The following is a 16,162-nucleotide window of genomic DNA, read 5'->3' as shown; positions in this document are numbered from 1 at the left end:
CTATTTGATTATTGTAAGTTAGCTTACCCCTATTGTGTATTTCCTAGTCTTTCTAATTACATAGTGTAGATAAGTGAATACATGTTCCAAGCCAATAATCCTGAATATAACATTGCGTTAAGCAATTAGTCACTATATCGAAAAATAATATTGTCATAACTATAATCATAGTTATAATACGCGATGCACTGACAATCTGTTATTCATTTGATGATGGTTATGGATTGTGCTCTACAAGTTCCATTTATTGGGTTATTAAAGTCATTATTTTGTACGAATAATTTTTTTTAATCAATTTATTCCGGTACATAGCAAGATTTTCTTTTCAAATGCTGTTTAGAATCATTGGAATAATAATAATAATTTCAAGACTGGAAAAAATATTCTTATTCTAACATTTCTGATCCTAATAGTTATGTTATCAATCTCAATCTCTTGAATTGTGATCAGCCTATATTTTCTATTGTTTTATATTACATTCATATGTTTTAATGTAACCGTATTCATTGTTGGATGTTCTTCCAGCATTGTAAAATTATTCGCACAAAATAAAGAAGATAGAAGGAGAGTGGAAAAGGCTCTTGAACAATCAGGCTTCCCATCGACCAAGGTAAGAATCATTCTATAGTACATTTATTTGGCAGTGAGCTACAGAATGACACCCTTAGGGCCGTTTGCACAGTGACAGTTTAAACTAAATTTCATTTTAAACTGGATTAAATCCATATCAAATCTCTTTTGCTATAATGTGATACATTTTGAGTTTAATAGCTGCTGTGCAAACGGCCCTTAGAATATAACTATAGAAATTTTGAATAAAAATAATTACAACAGCGTCTATCTTTATATATTTAATGCACAGTTCAACCCTGAGATCTCAGTAACCACTGAACCAATAAGTTTAATACGTCAAATTAAAGGGAATAATGAGTAAGTTTGCAGAAATGCATTAAAATTTATGTTTTTTCTAACATTCAATTATTATTTAATAATTTGTCCATTCCACCAGGACCTCCGAAATATTTAGGAGGTCCTGATTCCACACACCCAACCTAAACTTGGCTGTAAGTCATTGTCGAATTCCAGCTGATCATGCGTATCTATTTCAAACTGCTGTACAATTTGAAAATTTCGTCGACTTACCATAATGAAGCAAGGCAAGGCAAAACGCTAGGAGCATTGGAGTATCAGGGTTTTAAAAAATACTAGGTCACGCGCGCTTTGCAAGAAGAAAAGAAAAAAAGAGAAAGAGAAGAAGAGAGAGAAAAAAGAAAAAGGAAGAGAGAGAAAGGGAAGAAAGAAAACAAGAAAACTAAAATGAGAATCAATTAGAGAAGAGAAAGTGCCGGCTGCACAAAAGCCGGTTGAATTTTAACCGTGATTAATTTCACGAGAACCTATCAGAGAAGCTTTCTTTTCAAAAACGCCTTAGTCTGGTTGCTTCTCGTGGAATTAATCACGGTTAAAATTTAACCTGCTTTTCTGCAACCGAGCCAAAGAGAATGAAATAGAGAAAGAGAAAGAAATAGAGTAAATGAAAAGGAGACACAGATGAACAGAAAGGAAAATGTATCGAGAAAGAGAAGGAGAATGAGAGAAAAATGAAAAAGAAGAAGAAGATGATGATGATGATGATGATGATGATGATGATGATGATGATGATGATGATGATGATGATGAAAAAGAATAAGAATAAAATGAAGAAGGAAAAGAAGAATATAATGAATTGGAAGAATAAAGAGAAGAAGAAGAAGAAGAAAAAGAAGGAAGAATAGAAGAAGACTAATGAGAAGGAGAAAGAGGAGAAGAATAAGGAGAAGTCGAAGAAGAAGAGGAAGAAACAGAGGAAAATGAAGAAGAGAAGGATAAAGAAGAAGAAGAAGAAGATGAAGAAAAAGAAGAATATAGAGAAGAAGAAAAAGAAGAAGCAGAAGAAGCAAAAGAAGAAGAAAGGGGAAAAAGAAGAAGAAGAAAGGGGAAAAAGAAGAAAAATATTATGATGAAGAAGAAGAAAAATAGAAAGATGAAGTCTTATTAAGAGAAATAGAGAAGGAGAATGAGAGAAAAATAAATAGAGAAAGTGAAAGAGATAGAGAAATAGAGATAGAAAATGAAAGAAAGAAGAAGAAGAAGATGATGATGATGATGATGAAGAAGAAGAATAAAAATAAAATGAAGAAGGAGAAGTAAAAGAATATGAAGAGGGAGAAGAAAAAGCAGAAGAAGAAAGGGGAAAAAGAAGAAGTGGAATAAGTAAAAGAAGAGGAAGAAAAGGAGAAAAATGAAGAAGAAGAATAAGGAGAAGAAAAAGATAAAGAAGAGGAAGAAGAAGATGAAGGAAAAGAAGAATATTGAGAAAAAGAAGAAGAAGATGAAGAGGGAGAAGAAAAAGAAGCAGAAGAAAAAAATAAGAAGAAAGGGGAAAAAGAAGAAGTGGAATATAAGAAGAAGAAAGAAAAAGTGGAAAAAAATGTCACAGTTACCTGTGATATGATTGTCTTATAAGTGTTGTTAGTGTTATTATATTATTTAAATTCATATTAAATTACGTTTAAAGCTTCAATAGTTTAAAAAGTGAGGAACTTGAGGGTTGATTAAAAAGTGCTTATAACTTTATAGTTGCTGGTCTAAGTGGTTAAGTGGATGTACAGTCCTTGAAGATTATCATACAGTACTATAAGCTACTCAAATATGAACTATCGTTGCGGCCAAGAGATAATCTAGTCTCAACAAGTAAATATTTGCTTGAAATATTTTTATTTATGATATCGGCTTCATGACGTGTTTAAGCATCAGGTAGTTGCAGATAAAAATGTAAAGTATGTTATTAATAATTGTTCATTCAAGTTTATAATGTAGGTGATAACTTTTATACGCAAAAAACTATAGTGAATAGTGTTGTAATGTTGAATTTAGTCTTCAGATTATTACCGATTAATCGTAGGTAATCTTTGTTGACCTGATTCAGTAACAGCCTGTCAAAAGTAAACCATTTATTCCGTACTCATATATTACACACTTTCTTATTGGTCTCTTGTCTCTAACTGTTCTGCTTTGGAGAACAGAGAATAAATTCAAAATTGTTATCGCTTGTCAATTATTATCTAAGAGTATTCTCGGACAGAAATGTAAAGTGCGTGACATACACTTACCTCTTGGAGTTAATTTTTCTTTACCATTAAACTTTGAAAGATGAATAGTACAAACATAACTTAGTTTTCCCCTTTCAGATTATAATATCTATTATTGTTCATTGTAATAATATTGTATTTGGAAATATATGATTGATAAAATTGCGTTTTGAGAGGGAAATTATATGAATTATTAAACCTGTGATCAATTGGAAATTCTGTTTTTAGATATTATCATAACTTTGATATGAATAATATATATAATAATTATGAAGGAAATCAAATATTTAATAAAATATGTAATGAAGGAAAGAATTGGTTGAGCTACTGGACTGGTCAACTCGAAATTTTGCATATAGATCCTTAGTTTATTGAGGATGTTTATAGGCCATCTAAGAATTTAAATTCTTCAAGATTTCAGTAGGTCCAGTTTTAAGTTTGTCAACTTTTTATTTAGACCCTCGCGGAGCATAGATTATCTGCTAGTAAATGATAAGCTTTGCTATTAAGTATTCAATAAAGTATTTCCTGTTATAAATACTCAATTACTACCATAATAGAGAATTAAGAAGAGTAGAGGATATATCTTTTCTGTTTTAATTTCATCAAATTTTGTTTCAGAATGATGCGCTTAATCCCCAAAAATTTACGTTTGAAGAATTTTTCAATTTCTATAAGAATTTGACTCAGCGGGCTGAAGTTGAAAAAATATTTGAGGAATTGTAAGTAGTGCTGCTATACCAAATTTTTACAAATAAATTAATAATCCCTTCCTTCTCATAAAGTGCATGTTCAAAGAGATATTTTGCTATCTATTGCTCCATGAATCATGTGAACATTTATCATAGAAGGGGATCTAAAATGTTGTCAATACTTTTGAACTTGAAGTAATAAATGTATGTGAAATGAAGAATGCACATCACACTGAACTAAAAACAAAAAAATCAGGAATGCGTCGAAATAGCATGTTCAGCTTAGAGCTATCATGTAATTATTGCATGAAATTCAGCAATTTACAATATACTTATGGAAAATACAACCGCCTTTAGCTCAAATAGTCTCTAGCTTAAAATGATGAAAATACTATTGAAAAAAGTATATCTTTGTTTTAATGTTTTAAACTAGATTAAATATGTAAGTGTTATTGTTATATGTATCAAGTGTTATTGGATGTTGTGGTAGGTGTGGTAGCTCGAAGCGGAAACTGATGACTGCTCCGCAACTAGTGGAGTTTCTGAATAAGACGCAGAGAGATCCGCGACTGAATGAGATTCTGCATCCCTATGCCAATACGACAAGAGCCAAAGACTTGATCTCAGAATATGAGCCAAATAAGTACAACGCACAACGAGGGCAGCTCAGTTTGGATGGATTTCTTAGGTAACTATTTTCAATTTTACCTACACACATCTTCACAACATTTTCTTAACAATATCGTTAAATTAAAGAATTATGTTCAATGACCATCAATTTGATTATGATAGGATCTCTAGTGAATAAGTTAAACAAAATGTACGGCACCTATTATACTTTCAATGTTTTAGAAATAATATCACTGACCAAGAAAGAGACGTTAGCGTATAATGGTGTCATTAGAGTTGGTATTAGCCTACATTGATTAATGTAATTTTATTATGATTACCCCAAAACATATTATAAAGTGGGGTATCATAATTAGGAATGAATTCATTATTAGCAACCTCTTTTATATGTGTATTAGACTTATTATGTATATGTATTTGTAAATAATCTTCTCTGGTTGCAATTCGTAGGCAAAGTAGGCAAAAAGAAAAACTGTTATGATTAATGCACAACATACCTGGGTTAACATTTCATTACTGAATTAATATTTCTCTACAACTCGACCTGCTCAGATTTTCCCGTAGTGAACATGCATTTCATAAGATTAGGTTCAACGATTACCCGTTACATTGTTTCTTATGTGTTTTGTAATTTTTGTCGTTTTCAACACTTGAACGGTTCATGCATAAATAAAGCTGATCACCTGTAATGTTACTGTACCACTATACAGTATTTTACAGCCTGTTTTCTAAATTTCATAGTTTACTCCTAGAGGAGATCTCTTTCAATGGCTAATGCTTCTGAACCTATTTTCACTATATTAATTCCAATATCACTTTTGAACAACTAAATCACGGCATAACAGTCTAGTCAGGTATTTATAAATAAAAGCTATTAGCTTCTACTCGCATTTGTGGAGCGCTTTCGGACATTAGGCCCTTCACCAACACTGGTTGACACTTCCGTTGAAACATTGAAGAGAATTCCAATATATTAAACCCAATCAACTTCTTAGTAATATTAAATATTTCACTGTAAACGGAGTCTCTATTGAATTAGTCATCATTCTATTCAATCTGAATATTAGCTCAATTTGAATTGTTGAATGCAATTGTAGAATTATCGAATTCGCTAATATAGTCCAGTCAAGGAAAGGTTATAGAGGGAAAAGTTGGGAAGACAACCGCAGATCTTTTTGACCCCGCAGATCTGTTTAGGGTAGTAAGGAGGTATACATATCAAAAGTCCTCATCCCTACCCCCTGTGCTAAGGTGGTGGGGGTGGTTTAAAGGTACAATTTTTTGGTTTCTCGCATATAACTCGAAAATAAACTACAGATACAATGTAGGGGGTGAAATTTCCATTGCTGCAACAATACATCGTTTGACAATGACATTTGAAGGGGAACAATTTTTGACTTTGCAGCTTAATTTGGGATAGTTAGTAGGTGATCATGGCAAAAGTGCGCATCATTATCCCCTCTTTTTTAGGTGTAGAACCGCTGAGATGACACTTGTTGAAACATTAGAAATTTCACCCCCTACATTGAAGCTGCTATAACAATGAAAGGAAGAACTTGGAATAGTGAAATAATACATCATTTCAAAGATAATTCAATGCTCTACAAACCTACGATAAGCATCAGTTTTTGTGATGCATTGTTGGAGAATTATAAGCCCTGAAAGAGCAAAACATTGGATAAAAACCTGTTATTTTAACAACTAAACACCTTCAAGAGCGAATATCTCGGGAACTGTTGGGAATTTATTTATTTTATTATTTATTACATGTCATAGGCCATTACAAGAAAAGCATGGACAATTATATGACAAAACTCATGGAATATGACAAAACTCCACTCAACAGAAAGTGTAAAGAATTTATCAAGCTTCGTTTTGAATAGTTATTTATGTCGGTTGAACGCATTGTTATCAAGATATGAGCTTAGAAGCAAAAAGCTGAAAAATGCAGCTTTTAAACCACCCTCATCCCCTTAGAACATGAGTTAGGAATGGGGACTTTTGATATGTTCACCTCCTAACTAGTCTCAACAAAGCTGCAAAGTCAAAAATTTTGTTTAAAAAATTCTCTCCAAATTCATTTGACAATTGGTCTATTGTTGCAAAAATGGAGATTTCACACTCAACACTAAAGCTGCTGCAAAAGGAGTAGGGAAATTCGTAAAAGTGTAAAATTATACATCAAATTAACGAGAATCTAATGCTCCATAAGCTCATAATAAGCATGGATTTTTCCCGTCGATTTCTAAAAGTTATATGAGCAAAAATAGAAAATAATTGGTGACAAAACGTGTATTTTTCAAAAATGTCACACCTTCAAGAGCGGATATCTCGAAAACTAGAGGATATATAAATAATGTTGTGAAATGAATATTGTAGGAAATTATGTGAGTTTCAATTTGTTATATGACAATCAGCTGGAGAGGATCAGCTGGATGGATAAAGTGAGGAATGAGGAGGTACTGCGTAGAGTAGGTGAGGAAAGGAATATTATGGCAGTGATAAGGAGACGAAAGCGGAACTGGCTGGGACACTTGCTGAGGCATGGCGGACTACTTGTGGAGACAATGGAAGGGACTGTGCAAGGAGGGAGGGTGCTGGGACGAAAAAGAGTGAAGTTGGTGGATGATATCAGGGAGGAGGGAAAGTACTCCAAGATGAAGAGAATTGCACAGGACAGAGAGGAATGGAGAAGGAGGAATCATGTTTAGACCTGCCCTAGGGCAGAACACCAGTAATAATAATAATAATATGACAATCAAGTCCTTGGGTTGCATAGTTTTTGAATTTTATGCGAGAAACAAAAAATAGTACCTTTAAACCACCCCCACCCCCTTAGCACAGGGGGTAGGGGTGGGGACTTTTGATACGTTTACCTCCTTACTGCCCTAAACAGAACTGCGGGGTCAAAAATTATCTTCCAAGCATTTCCCTCTATACCATTTTTTGAGCATTCATTGCCTGGACTAATACGTATTATTGTGTCATTCGAAAAGAGAAGCGAATCGAGTTTTGAGTAAAATAAGTGTTTTACTGAACATACTGTACTTGTGTTTGCAGGTATCTAATGAGTGAGGACAACCCTATAATAGCTGCATCGAAAATTGACCTCTGTGATGACATGGACCAACCTTTGGCACATTATTTCATTAATTCTTCTCACAATACGTACCTGACAGGTCTGTTGAAATTCAGTAAACTTTATACGGTAATGATTCACGTTAGAGAAATGAACATTTTTATATGCTCTTCAGATTTTATGAAGACAATAATTTCAATGATAATATTATTCAGTAATAGTTTTTCCACAGTCATTCTACTCACACTTCCTCTTGAACAATTCTTGAAAAATAATAAAGCAAGTATTAGGTCTCTATTAAATATATATTAAAAACTCTAGCATTAAACTCTCTTCAATCTGATGTAGTATTTCATTATTTCATCTTTTCCTTTCATTGTTATATCAGCTTCAATGTGGGGGTTTGAATTTTCAATTTGGAAACAAGAGTCAATTAAGCGGTTCCATATCGTTAACAGACGGGTTTAGAGATGCGCACTTTTGCTATGTTCACCTCCTAACTACGGTAGTCCCAATTGAGCTGCAAAGTCAAAAAATGTGTTCCAGATTGTCAATTAAAATCTTTTTTGTCATACTTACTCAATTGCAGCTGTTTTCTATGCATTAAATCAAGCCGGTAAACAGCTGTTTGCAGAACAAGAAAACATGTGATTTTCATTACAGCATACTATACTGTAAAGAGATCATATGTTTTCTCTACAGTCGAGTATGTTTCCTAGTTCTATAGTTAATATAGTCCTATGTTAATATAATAACTCAAATAATTTAAGAACTCATCTGAACTTGAATTTTAAAAAACTTTTGAAGTGAAAATGCACTTACTTTTTGTATAGTGACGATCGTTTCGACCTGTTGTTGGTCATCATCAGACTGTGGGAATTCACTCAGATGACAAGGCTATGTGTGGTAAGGGATGAAGGTGGTGGAATAGGTTGTGGTGGGGGTTGGGTTGGTGGATATTTAGTGCGGCGGTATTTTTGAACTTTGGACTATTTTGTCAAAGAGTGTGTGGGAAGAGAAATTTATTTGATCATTTAGGAGACTGTTGGGAAACTGTTTTGTGTGGTTGTAGATTTCGTATTGTTCTAATACATTGAGTTTTCTGCTTTTTTGAGAGATATGGAGGATTTCAAGATTGGTGGCGATGTCTGTGTATGTGTGGTTTGTGGATATAATATGGTCAGCAAAGTTTGAGTGGCTATGTGGTTTATTAATGGCTCTGATGTGCTCTTTGTATCTTGTCTGAAAGTCACGTCCAGTCTGTCCGATGTACAGTTTACTACAATCATTACATTTTAATTTGTAGATGCCTGGTTGCTCATTATTTTAAAATGTAATGATTGTAGTAAACTGTACATCGGACAGACTGGACGTGACTTTCAGACAAGATACAAAGAGCACATCAGAGCCATTAATAAACCACATAGCCACTCAAACTTTGCTGACCATATTATATCCACAAACCACACATACACAGACATCGCCACCAATCTTGAAATCCTCCATATCTCTCAAAAAAGCAGAAAACTCAATGTATTAGAACAATACGAAATCTACAACCACACAAAACAGTTTCCCAACAGTCTCCTAAATGATCAAATAAATTTCTCTTCCCACACACTCTTTGACAAAATAGTCCAAAGTTCAAAAATACCGCCGCACTAAATATCCACCAACCCAACCCCCACCACAACCTATTCCACCACCTTCATCCCTTACCACACATAGCCTTGTCATCTGAGTGAATTCCCACAGTCTGATGATGACCAACAACAGGTCGAAACGATCGTCACTATACAAAAAGTAAGTGCATTTTCACTTCAAAAGTTTTTTAAAATTCAAGTTTAATTTTAATAGTGAAAAAGTATGGATATACAACAGAGTACTCATCTGAAATCTTATAATATAGGCCTTTATTATTTTATTTGAGCTCGATGGGTCTGTCTGTTATGAACTAGGCGCTACGGGTTAGGTCATGTTTATAAAATGCATTAACTCGAGCATAAGCAGGTAAAGGTTTCTGTTTCTCAGCAATATTATTCATTCTCAGATAAATAAGACAAAAAATATTGTACGATAACGTATTTACCGCATTCGTATGATAATTCTGCCCTCAACTACGTTTTGGGCAGAAACAATCATACTTATGCGGTAATTTATCGTTACCGGACTTGTGACGTAAAGTACTATTAAATTTTCTATTTGGAAACAAGTGTCAACTAAGCGGTTCCATATCGTTAACAGACGGTTTTAGAGATGAGCACTTTTGCTATGTTTACCTCCTAACTAGTCCCAATTGAGCTGCAAAGTCAAAAAATGTGTTCCAATTGTCCCATTGTCAAATGTTGGTAAATTGAAAATTTCACCCCCCCTCGCACATTGAAGCTGCTATAAAAATGAACGGAGAACATGAAATAGTGAAATAATACTTGACATTGTAGAGAAATTAATGCTCTACAAACGTACGATAAGCATTCATTTTCAAGATGTAATGTTGGAAATTTATAAGCCCTGAAAAATTGGACAACTGTTATTTTAACAAATTTACTCTTTCAAGAGCGAATATCACGAAAACTGTTGGGAATATCACAAAAATCCACTTGTGAAAAATTTTGAGAATTTATCAAACTTTATTTTATAATAGTTGATCATGTCTGTTGAATGCATTCTTCTCAAGATATGAGCGCGTAAGCAAAAAATTGAACAATGCAACTTTTAAACCACCATTATCCCTTTAGCACAAGGGGTAGGGATGGGGACTTTTGATATGTACTCCTCCTAACTGGTCTCAACAAAGCTGCAAAGTCAAAAATTGTATTCAAAACATTCTCTCCAAATTCCTTTGTCAATTGGTCTATTGTTGTAAAACAATGAAGATTTCACACTCAACACTGTAGAAATCGTGGGGAAATGCGTGAAATTATACATCAAATTGAAGAGAATTTGATGCTCTATAAACATACATCAGCACGGATTTTCCCATCATTTTTTTAAAAGTTTTAAGAGAAATAGCAAAAAATTGGAGGCAAAAGTATTTTTAAAAAATCTCACAGTTTCAGAGTATATATCCCGAAAACTATAAAAGATACAGAAAATATTTATTGTTAGTTCAATATTGCAGGAATTTATGTAAGCCTTAATTTTGTGTAGAATAGTCATGTCCGTAAGATACATAGTTTTCGAGTTATATGCGAGAAACCAAAAAATTGTACCTTTGAATCACCCCCACACCCCTTAGCACAGGGGGTAGGAGTGGGGTCTTTTCATATGTTCATCACCTTACTACCCTAAACAGAAATTGTCAAAAATTGTCTTCCAAAATTTTCTTTCTATCCCCTTTTTTGAGAATTAATTGCCTGGAATATACCTTGCTTTTTAATTACAAATGTTTAATGTTCTAAAAATGCTCAATACCTACATAATTCTTTCTTTCTTGAAATGGCTGCCAGAGTTCAGCTCGTGATTTTTATATTCATCATCATCTTCTTCTCCTTGTCCTTGTATTTGTCTTTCTCCTGCTGATGCTGCTGCTGCTTCATCAATTGGTGTGTGGTTTGCAGGTCACCAGCTGACGGGCAAGTCGTCAGTGGAGATCTACCGGCAATGCCTGCTGGCGGGCTGCCGCTGCGTGGAGCTGGACTTTTGGAACGGTGGCCGGACGGAGGAGCCGGTCATAGTGCACGGCTACACATTCGTGCCGGACATCTCGGCGCGCGAGGTCATCGAGGCCATTGCCGAGTCCGCCTTCAAGACCAGCGACTATCCGGTCGTACTCTCCTTCGAGAACCACTGCAACCCTCGGCAGCAGGCCAAGATCGCCCAGTACTGCCGCGACATCTTCGGCGACATGCTGCTTGACTCGCCGCTCGACTCTCACAAGGTTACATAATCAAATAATACTAGAATAATTTTTTTCAACCTCTGATCATATTTCATGAGACACAGAGAGCGGTAGGGGATGATTTTAACAGAGCTGATTAGCTGATCATCCCCACCAAACGCCCTGCTTTATTTGCAGTCAGATCGTCAATTGTTGTCGAGTTGAATAACTTCCGGATTCGACGTGATCCATGACAACTCGGCCTCATAATGCTGTTGCAACCAAACGGCTACTCCAGCAAATCAAATGGGATAATTCTGATCAACCACCTTACAAACTAGACTTATTGGTGACTAGTAACTTATACTTTCCCTCAAACTCAATACATAGCCTTGAGGACAGAGCTTCCAAACTAACGAGTAGCTCCAAAACAACGTCATAGCCCACTTAAACTCATTTGGCGGCAGCATTTTATAAAGAGGATTTTGGTAGGCTGGTCTACTGGTACGACAGATGTCTTAACCTTTACGGCAATTATGTTGAAGAATAATCATGAGTGTAAATTACTTTTGATGAAAAAAGTATTATTTTGTCTTTTATTCATGGCCAATCGGAGGTTAAATAGTATGACCTCATAAAATGTTCAGTGCCACTACTCTTCAATTATTTAGTTGAACTGAACAGAAGCTTTGCTAGTAGTAAAGTTGTGTTTCTTTTGTTGCTTACAAGTTTGCAATATTACTCAAAAAATTCCAATTAGTAGAGATCTGATTGGAATATTCTTGTTATTAATTAGTTTTCTGACATCGAAGTTTAAATTTTCTAGTTTAGTCGGTTTGAAGTGAAAATTGGTCTTAAAAAGTGAAATTATAACCTCATTCTTTTTTTCGAAACTTTTACTCATAAAAATTTGGAAGAATCATAGTTTTGGGCGATGCCTTTTGTCTCTTCCCAATCATATTATTGCATAATATAATGATTTGTGATTGTCAGTAAATGAAATAAATGAAAATAGCTTCCTAGTATGGATTGTAGTCTAGATTGTCGTATAGCTGTTATGTTTAGAATATTATGATTATACAGGGTTGGGCAGGGAGGTATGGATGATTTGAAATAACAGTTGCACACTCATTTTCAAACGAAACTCAAAATTCACCTTGGATGTTCTCAATTTTTCTCTAATTTTTATGATGGCAACATCCAAGGTACACTAAAAAAAACATTTTGAGATTCGTTTAAAAATGAGTGTGTAACTGTTATTTTAAATCATCCATACCTCCCTGCCCAACCCTGTAGTTAGAGATATAAAGGTTTGTAGAAAAGTTCTCTATATTCCTTTTCATGATCATTTGTGTTCCTGTGATTGATTGAATTCGCAGCTGGGTTAGAATTGGTTAGAAGTAATAGTTCTAGTGGAAGGCACTCTCATGCTAGTTGCTCAGATTGAAATTAGTGGATTTATTTTTATCAAAAGGACAGGTTGCCGATACTTAGGCCAATCTTTCAGCTGATTAACTGATAACACTTGAATATGCATTTTGTTATCCACTCTTTAATACATAATGAAACCATATAGAAATCTTAGGAATGATTGATAAAAGATCAACAGACTCATCTCAAAACTGTTCTCTCCCTAATTTTCGATAGAAGTAGTTCTAAGAAGTATGTAATGTTGTTTCAATTAATTAATTTCGAGTCCGTTCTTCATTCAAAAGTTATACCTTCAAAATATACGGTGAAGGGGTTTCAAGTAATCTATTGATAGTTCATTCAACTCCTCTTAATTCCCTCTTGATTCCCTCATTTCCTCTCGATACCCACCCATATGTGCCCGGTTCACGGTCTATGTAAATTTAACCTCCTTGAAATGACGTCATCTAACGGAATCGATGTCAAGAGAACTATTGAAAAACTCGGAAGACAATTCGATGATTACAATCGATTTCATGTTGGTTGAATTCAATAGATTTTAAGTGCAACTGGGAATCAGTATTCTAACTAAACAGTTCACTGGCTAATTGCTGGCTAATTTAGCCGAAATGACTAAGTCTGCTAGCGCTACCTGGTCGTGGGTTCGAATCCTGCCGGTAGGCATGGACGTTTGATCATCTTATCAAATCACCCTTGAACTCTTCATTACCCACGCTCAAGCTAAAAGCTCATGTGGGCATCTTTAGCAATAAACCAAATAAGCTTCACCTTCTCCATTCTTGATGGTTTCAATGGATTTAAAATATAATTCTATCTTGCAATTCCATGGAACAATTGAAAAGCCTGTGCTTTTGTCACATCTACATCTTAATAAAAAACAGTGTTTTTCATGTATGGAGCAAATAAATCGATTCATCTATTTACTTCTGGAATCCTTACATATTTGCCAAGATCGGATTCATTGTACATCTTTCGATTTCAGTTGGAGCCAGGAGTGCCGCTACCGCCTCCGTCGCTTCTGAAGCGCAAGATCATAATAAAGAACAAGAAGAAGCACCACCACCATCACCACAAAAAGCCGCAGCAGTCGCCCGACTCGGTGGAGTCGCCCGACAGCCTACAGGCGGCAGTAGTCACTGGCAACGGGGCTCCTGTGCGCCAGGGCAGCAAGGACAGCAATCCCGATGAAGACGAAAACGGTGAATGCCTCATCTTCATACACTTCAGTGGCGTAGCCTCAAAACCTACCTTCAGTTAGCTTTCCTGGCAAATCAACCAACCCAATTTACTAGTCCAAAGATTATATTAATAGAGTTAAAAACCTTTTACGAGTCATAAACAATATCGGGGCACCGAGCTTCACTCCTGAGTACAAAGCATAGAAGCATAAAAGCATAGTTTATAATATTTATTTATTGATACACAGAACACAATTATTCCAATTGATTGGGGAAGGACCAACAGGCACAGCTCAAAACTGTTTCTTCCCCGAATTTTGATGTATACACTGGAAATACGGTAATCTAAATAGAAGGTTATGTTCCATACACTTTTGAATACACTAGACTTATCAACAGACGATGAAATAATCAAGTTTTTTTCCAAGGATGAATAATTATTATCCTTTTTATGTCCTTCGGCGAGTTTTCCCAGGGATGAGACCTAGTGCAATCAAATTTTTATATCATAAATCTACTATGTTCCAAATTTCGTAAAAATCGTTAAAGCCGTTTTCGAGATCCGTTGTACTTAAATATACAACCAAATATATACAGAAATTGCTCGCTTAATATAATAGAATGGTGTCTGATAACCTGGAGAGTAAATTCATAATAATTCAAATTTTTATCAAAAGGGTTTTGAAAAATAAAACAAACTCATAAAAACAACGAACTACAACAGACCGAACCAAAACTGGCAAAATATGACTTCAAACAATAAGATTAAAAGTCTGTCCGACTACATGTGCAGACTCAACTCGCTTCAGCTACTGTCAGCTTTTATCGCTAATGTTCGGACTGATGTCTGCTCTAGTTCTTGCCTAACGCAACTATGACTTCTATCCATTGCAATGCAAAAATAACACATTCCCCGCCCTACCTCTTTCCCAGCGACAATTACATTGCCGATATGAGCCGCTGGGCTATCGCTGAGAACAAGCTTGATTTGCGAATTGGGCCTCGTCGCGCCGCATAGCAAACGCTTTAATAATTGACGTTGAAGCATGAAATACTAATGTTTTTCCAAACTTCATACCTTCTATAATAATTCATCAACAATAATATTCATTTATTAAAACTACCATTTAGGCTTTGCAGCTAGTGTAGCTAGCCTTGAGAATATGCCACTGATAAAGTTTCTTCAAACTATTACGAGAAATGTTCAAAATTTATAATGTTCCTCTTTCATTCCAATTTCTGTTTTCTGGTTTATCTTATTACATAGAATCACTTTGTAAGTGACATTTCTACGTTTGCTAGAGACATTGTTCTACTTGTCCTCTCTTTTTCATTTAGTCAAATTTTGTTGAATTCTTTGTAGTATTCTATTGTGGGTTTGAGTATCTACTTTATTAAGAAAGGCCTTGTCAGAGAGGGGATGTGCTCTATCCTCGCCCTCATATAATAGAGGTTTTTTACAGGAAAAATACACAATACATAGGAATAAAATAAAAAAAACATTAAAATTTCACTGTAATTACAAGTCTAGCAGATTCAACATCCAATTAAAGGGTTTGTATAAAACTAAATGAAATTACCATAAAGCTAAGAAAATTATAGTTTTTTCTTGCATCATAATAGCACAAAAAGTAATAATCTACTAAACATCTACTAAAAACAAAAATTAGTCTTGTGCAGGCCTACCTATGTAAAAGGTGACATGGCAACATCTGTCACAGAATTGATGAGAACAACAGACGATATCGAGAGGCCGCATGATAAGCAGTAGTCTGCTTGCTCGACCTCCATATGCAGGTTCATATCAGCAAACAGAAGACACAGAGTGCTGGTAGGCCTATCATTAGTACGACCGGACAAATCCATGCAGAAAACAAAGCTTGATAATCTTTCCACGATTTTCCAATTTCTCAAATTTGAACAACTTGAGAAGCTCAGAATAACTTATCAACCAGAAGGGTTGCCTGTTATACTAGGTTTTCATAGGCGAGCAGAAAATGGGCAGCTTTCCACTCTGTTGAATACAAGAGTGCATTCTATCCTCAACTGATGCCAATTCCAAGTATTGAACTTTCTCATGCCACTGCATTGCATTACCATCACCTACTACCTAGTCTAGAAGAAGATTAAAATAATGAATGCAGTCTTTCGTCTGTAATCTATAAAAAGTTTAACTTCAATCATTGACTAAGTATATAAAT

At 34.9% G+C, this 16,162-nt stretch overlaps 1 protein-coding gene across 5 annotated transcripts in view; it reads left to right on the top strand.

The window, feature by feature from the left end:
* The window catches only part of LOC111056951 (1-phosphatidylinositol 4,5-bisphosphate phosphodiesterase classes I and II), a 282,347-nt gene that overhangs the window by 174,563 nt on the left and 91,622 nt on the right, over positions 1-16,162 (top strand). For all 5 annotated transcript variants that reach the window (XM_039428256.1, XM_039428257.1, XM_039428255.1 and 2 more), the window contains 6 exons: positions 526-610; positions 3,753-3,853; positions 4,314-4,511; positions 7,514-7,632; positions 11,093-11,412; positions 13,766-13,982. In XM_039428256.1, coding sequence (XP_039284190.1) covers positions 526-610; positions 3,753-3,853; positions 4,314-4,511; positions 7,514-7,632; positions 11,093-11,412; positions 13,766-13,982 — 1,040 coding nt within the window. The remainder of the gene's footprint in view (positions 1-525; positions 611-3,752; positions 3,854-4,313; positions 4,512-7,513; positions 7,633-11,092; positions 11,413-13,765; positions 13,983-16,162) is intronic.

Source organism: Nilaparvata lugens, chromosome 5 (genome assembly GCF_014356525.2).
Source record: "Nilaparvata lugens isolate BPH chromosome 5, ASM1435652v1, whole genome shotgun sequence".
Classification (NCBI taxonomy): Eukaryota; Metazoa; Arthropoda; class Insecta; order Hemiptera; family Delphacidae; genus Nilaparvata; species Nilaparvata lugens.
Note: the sequence above shows the minus strand (reverse complement) of the source record. Positions and strands in the feature narration are given on the sequence as shown.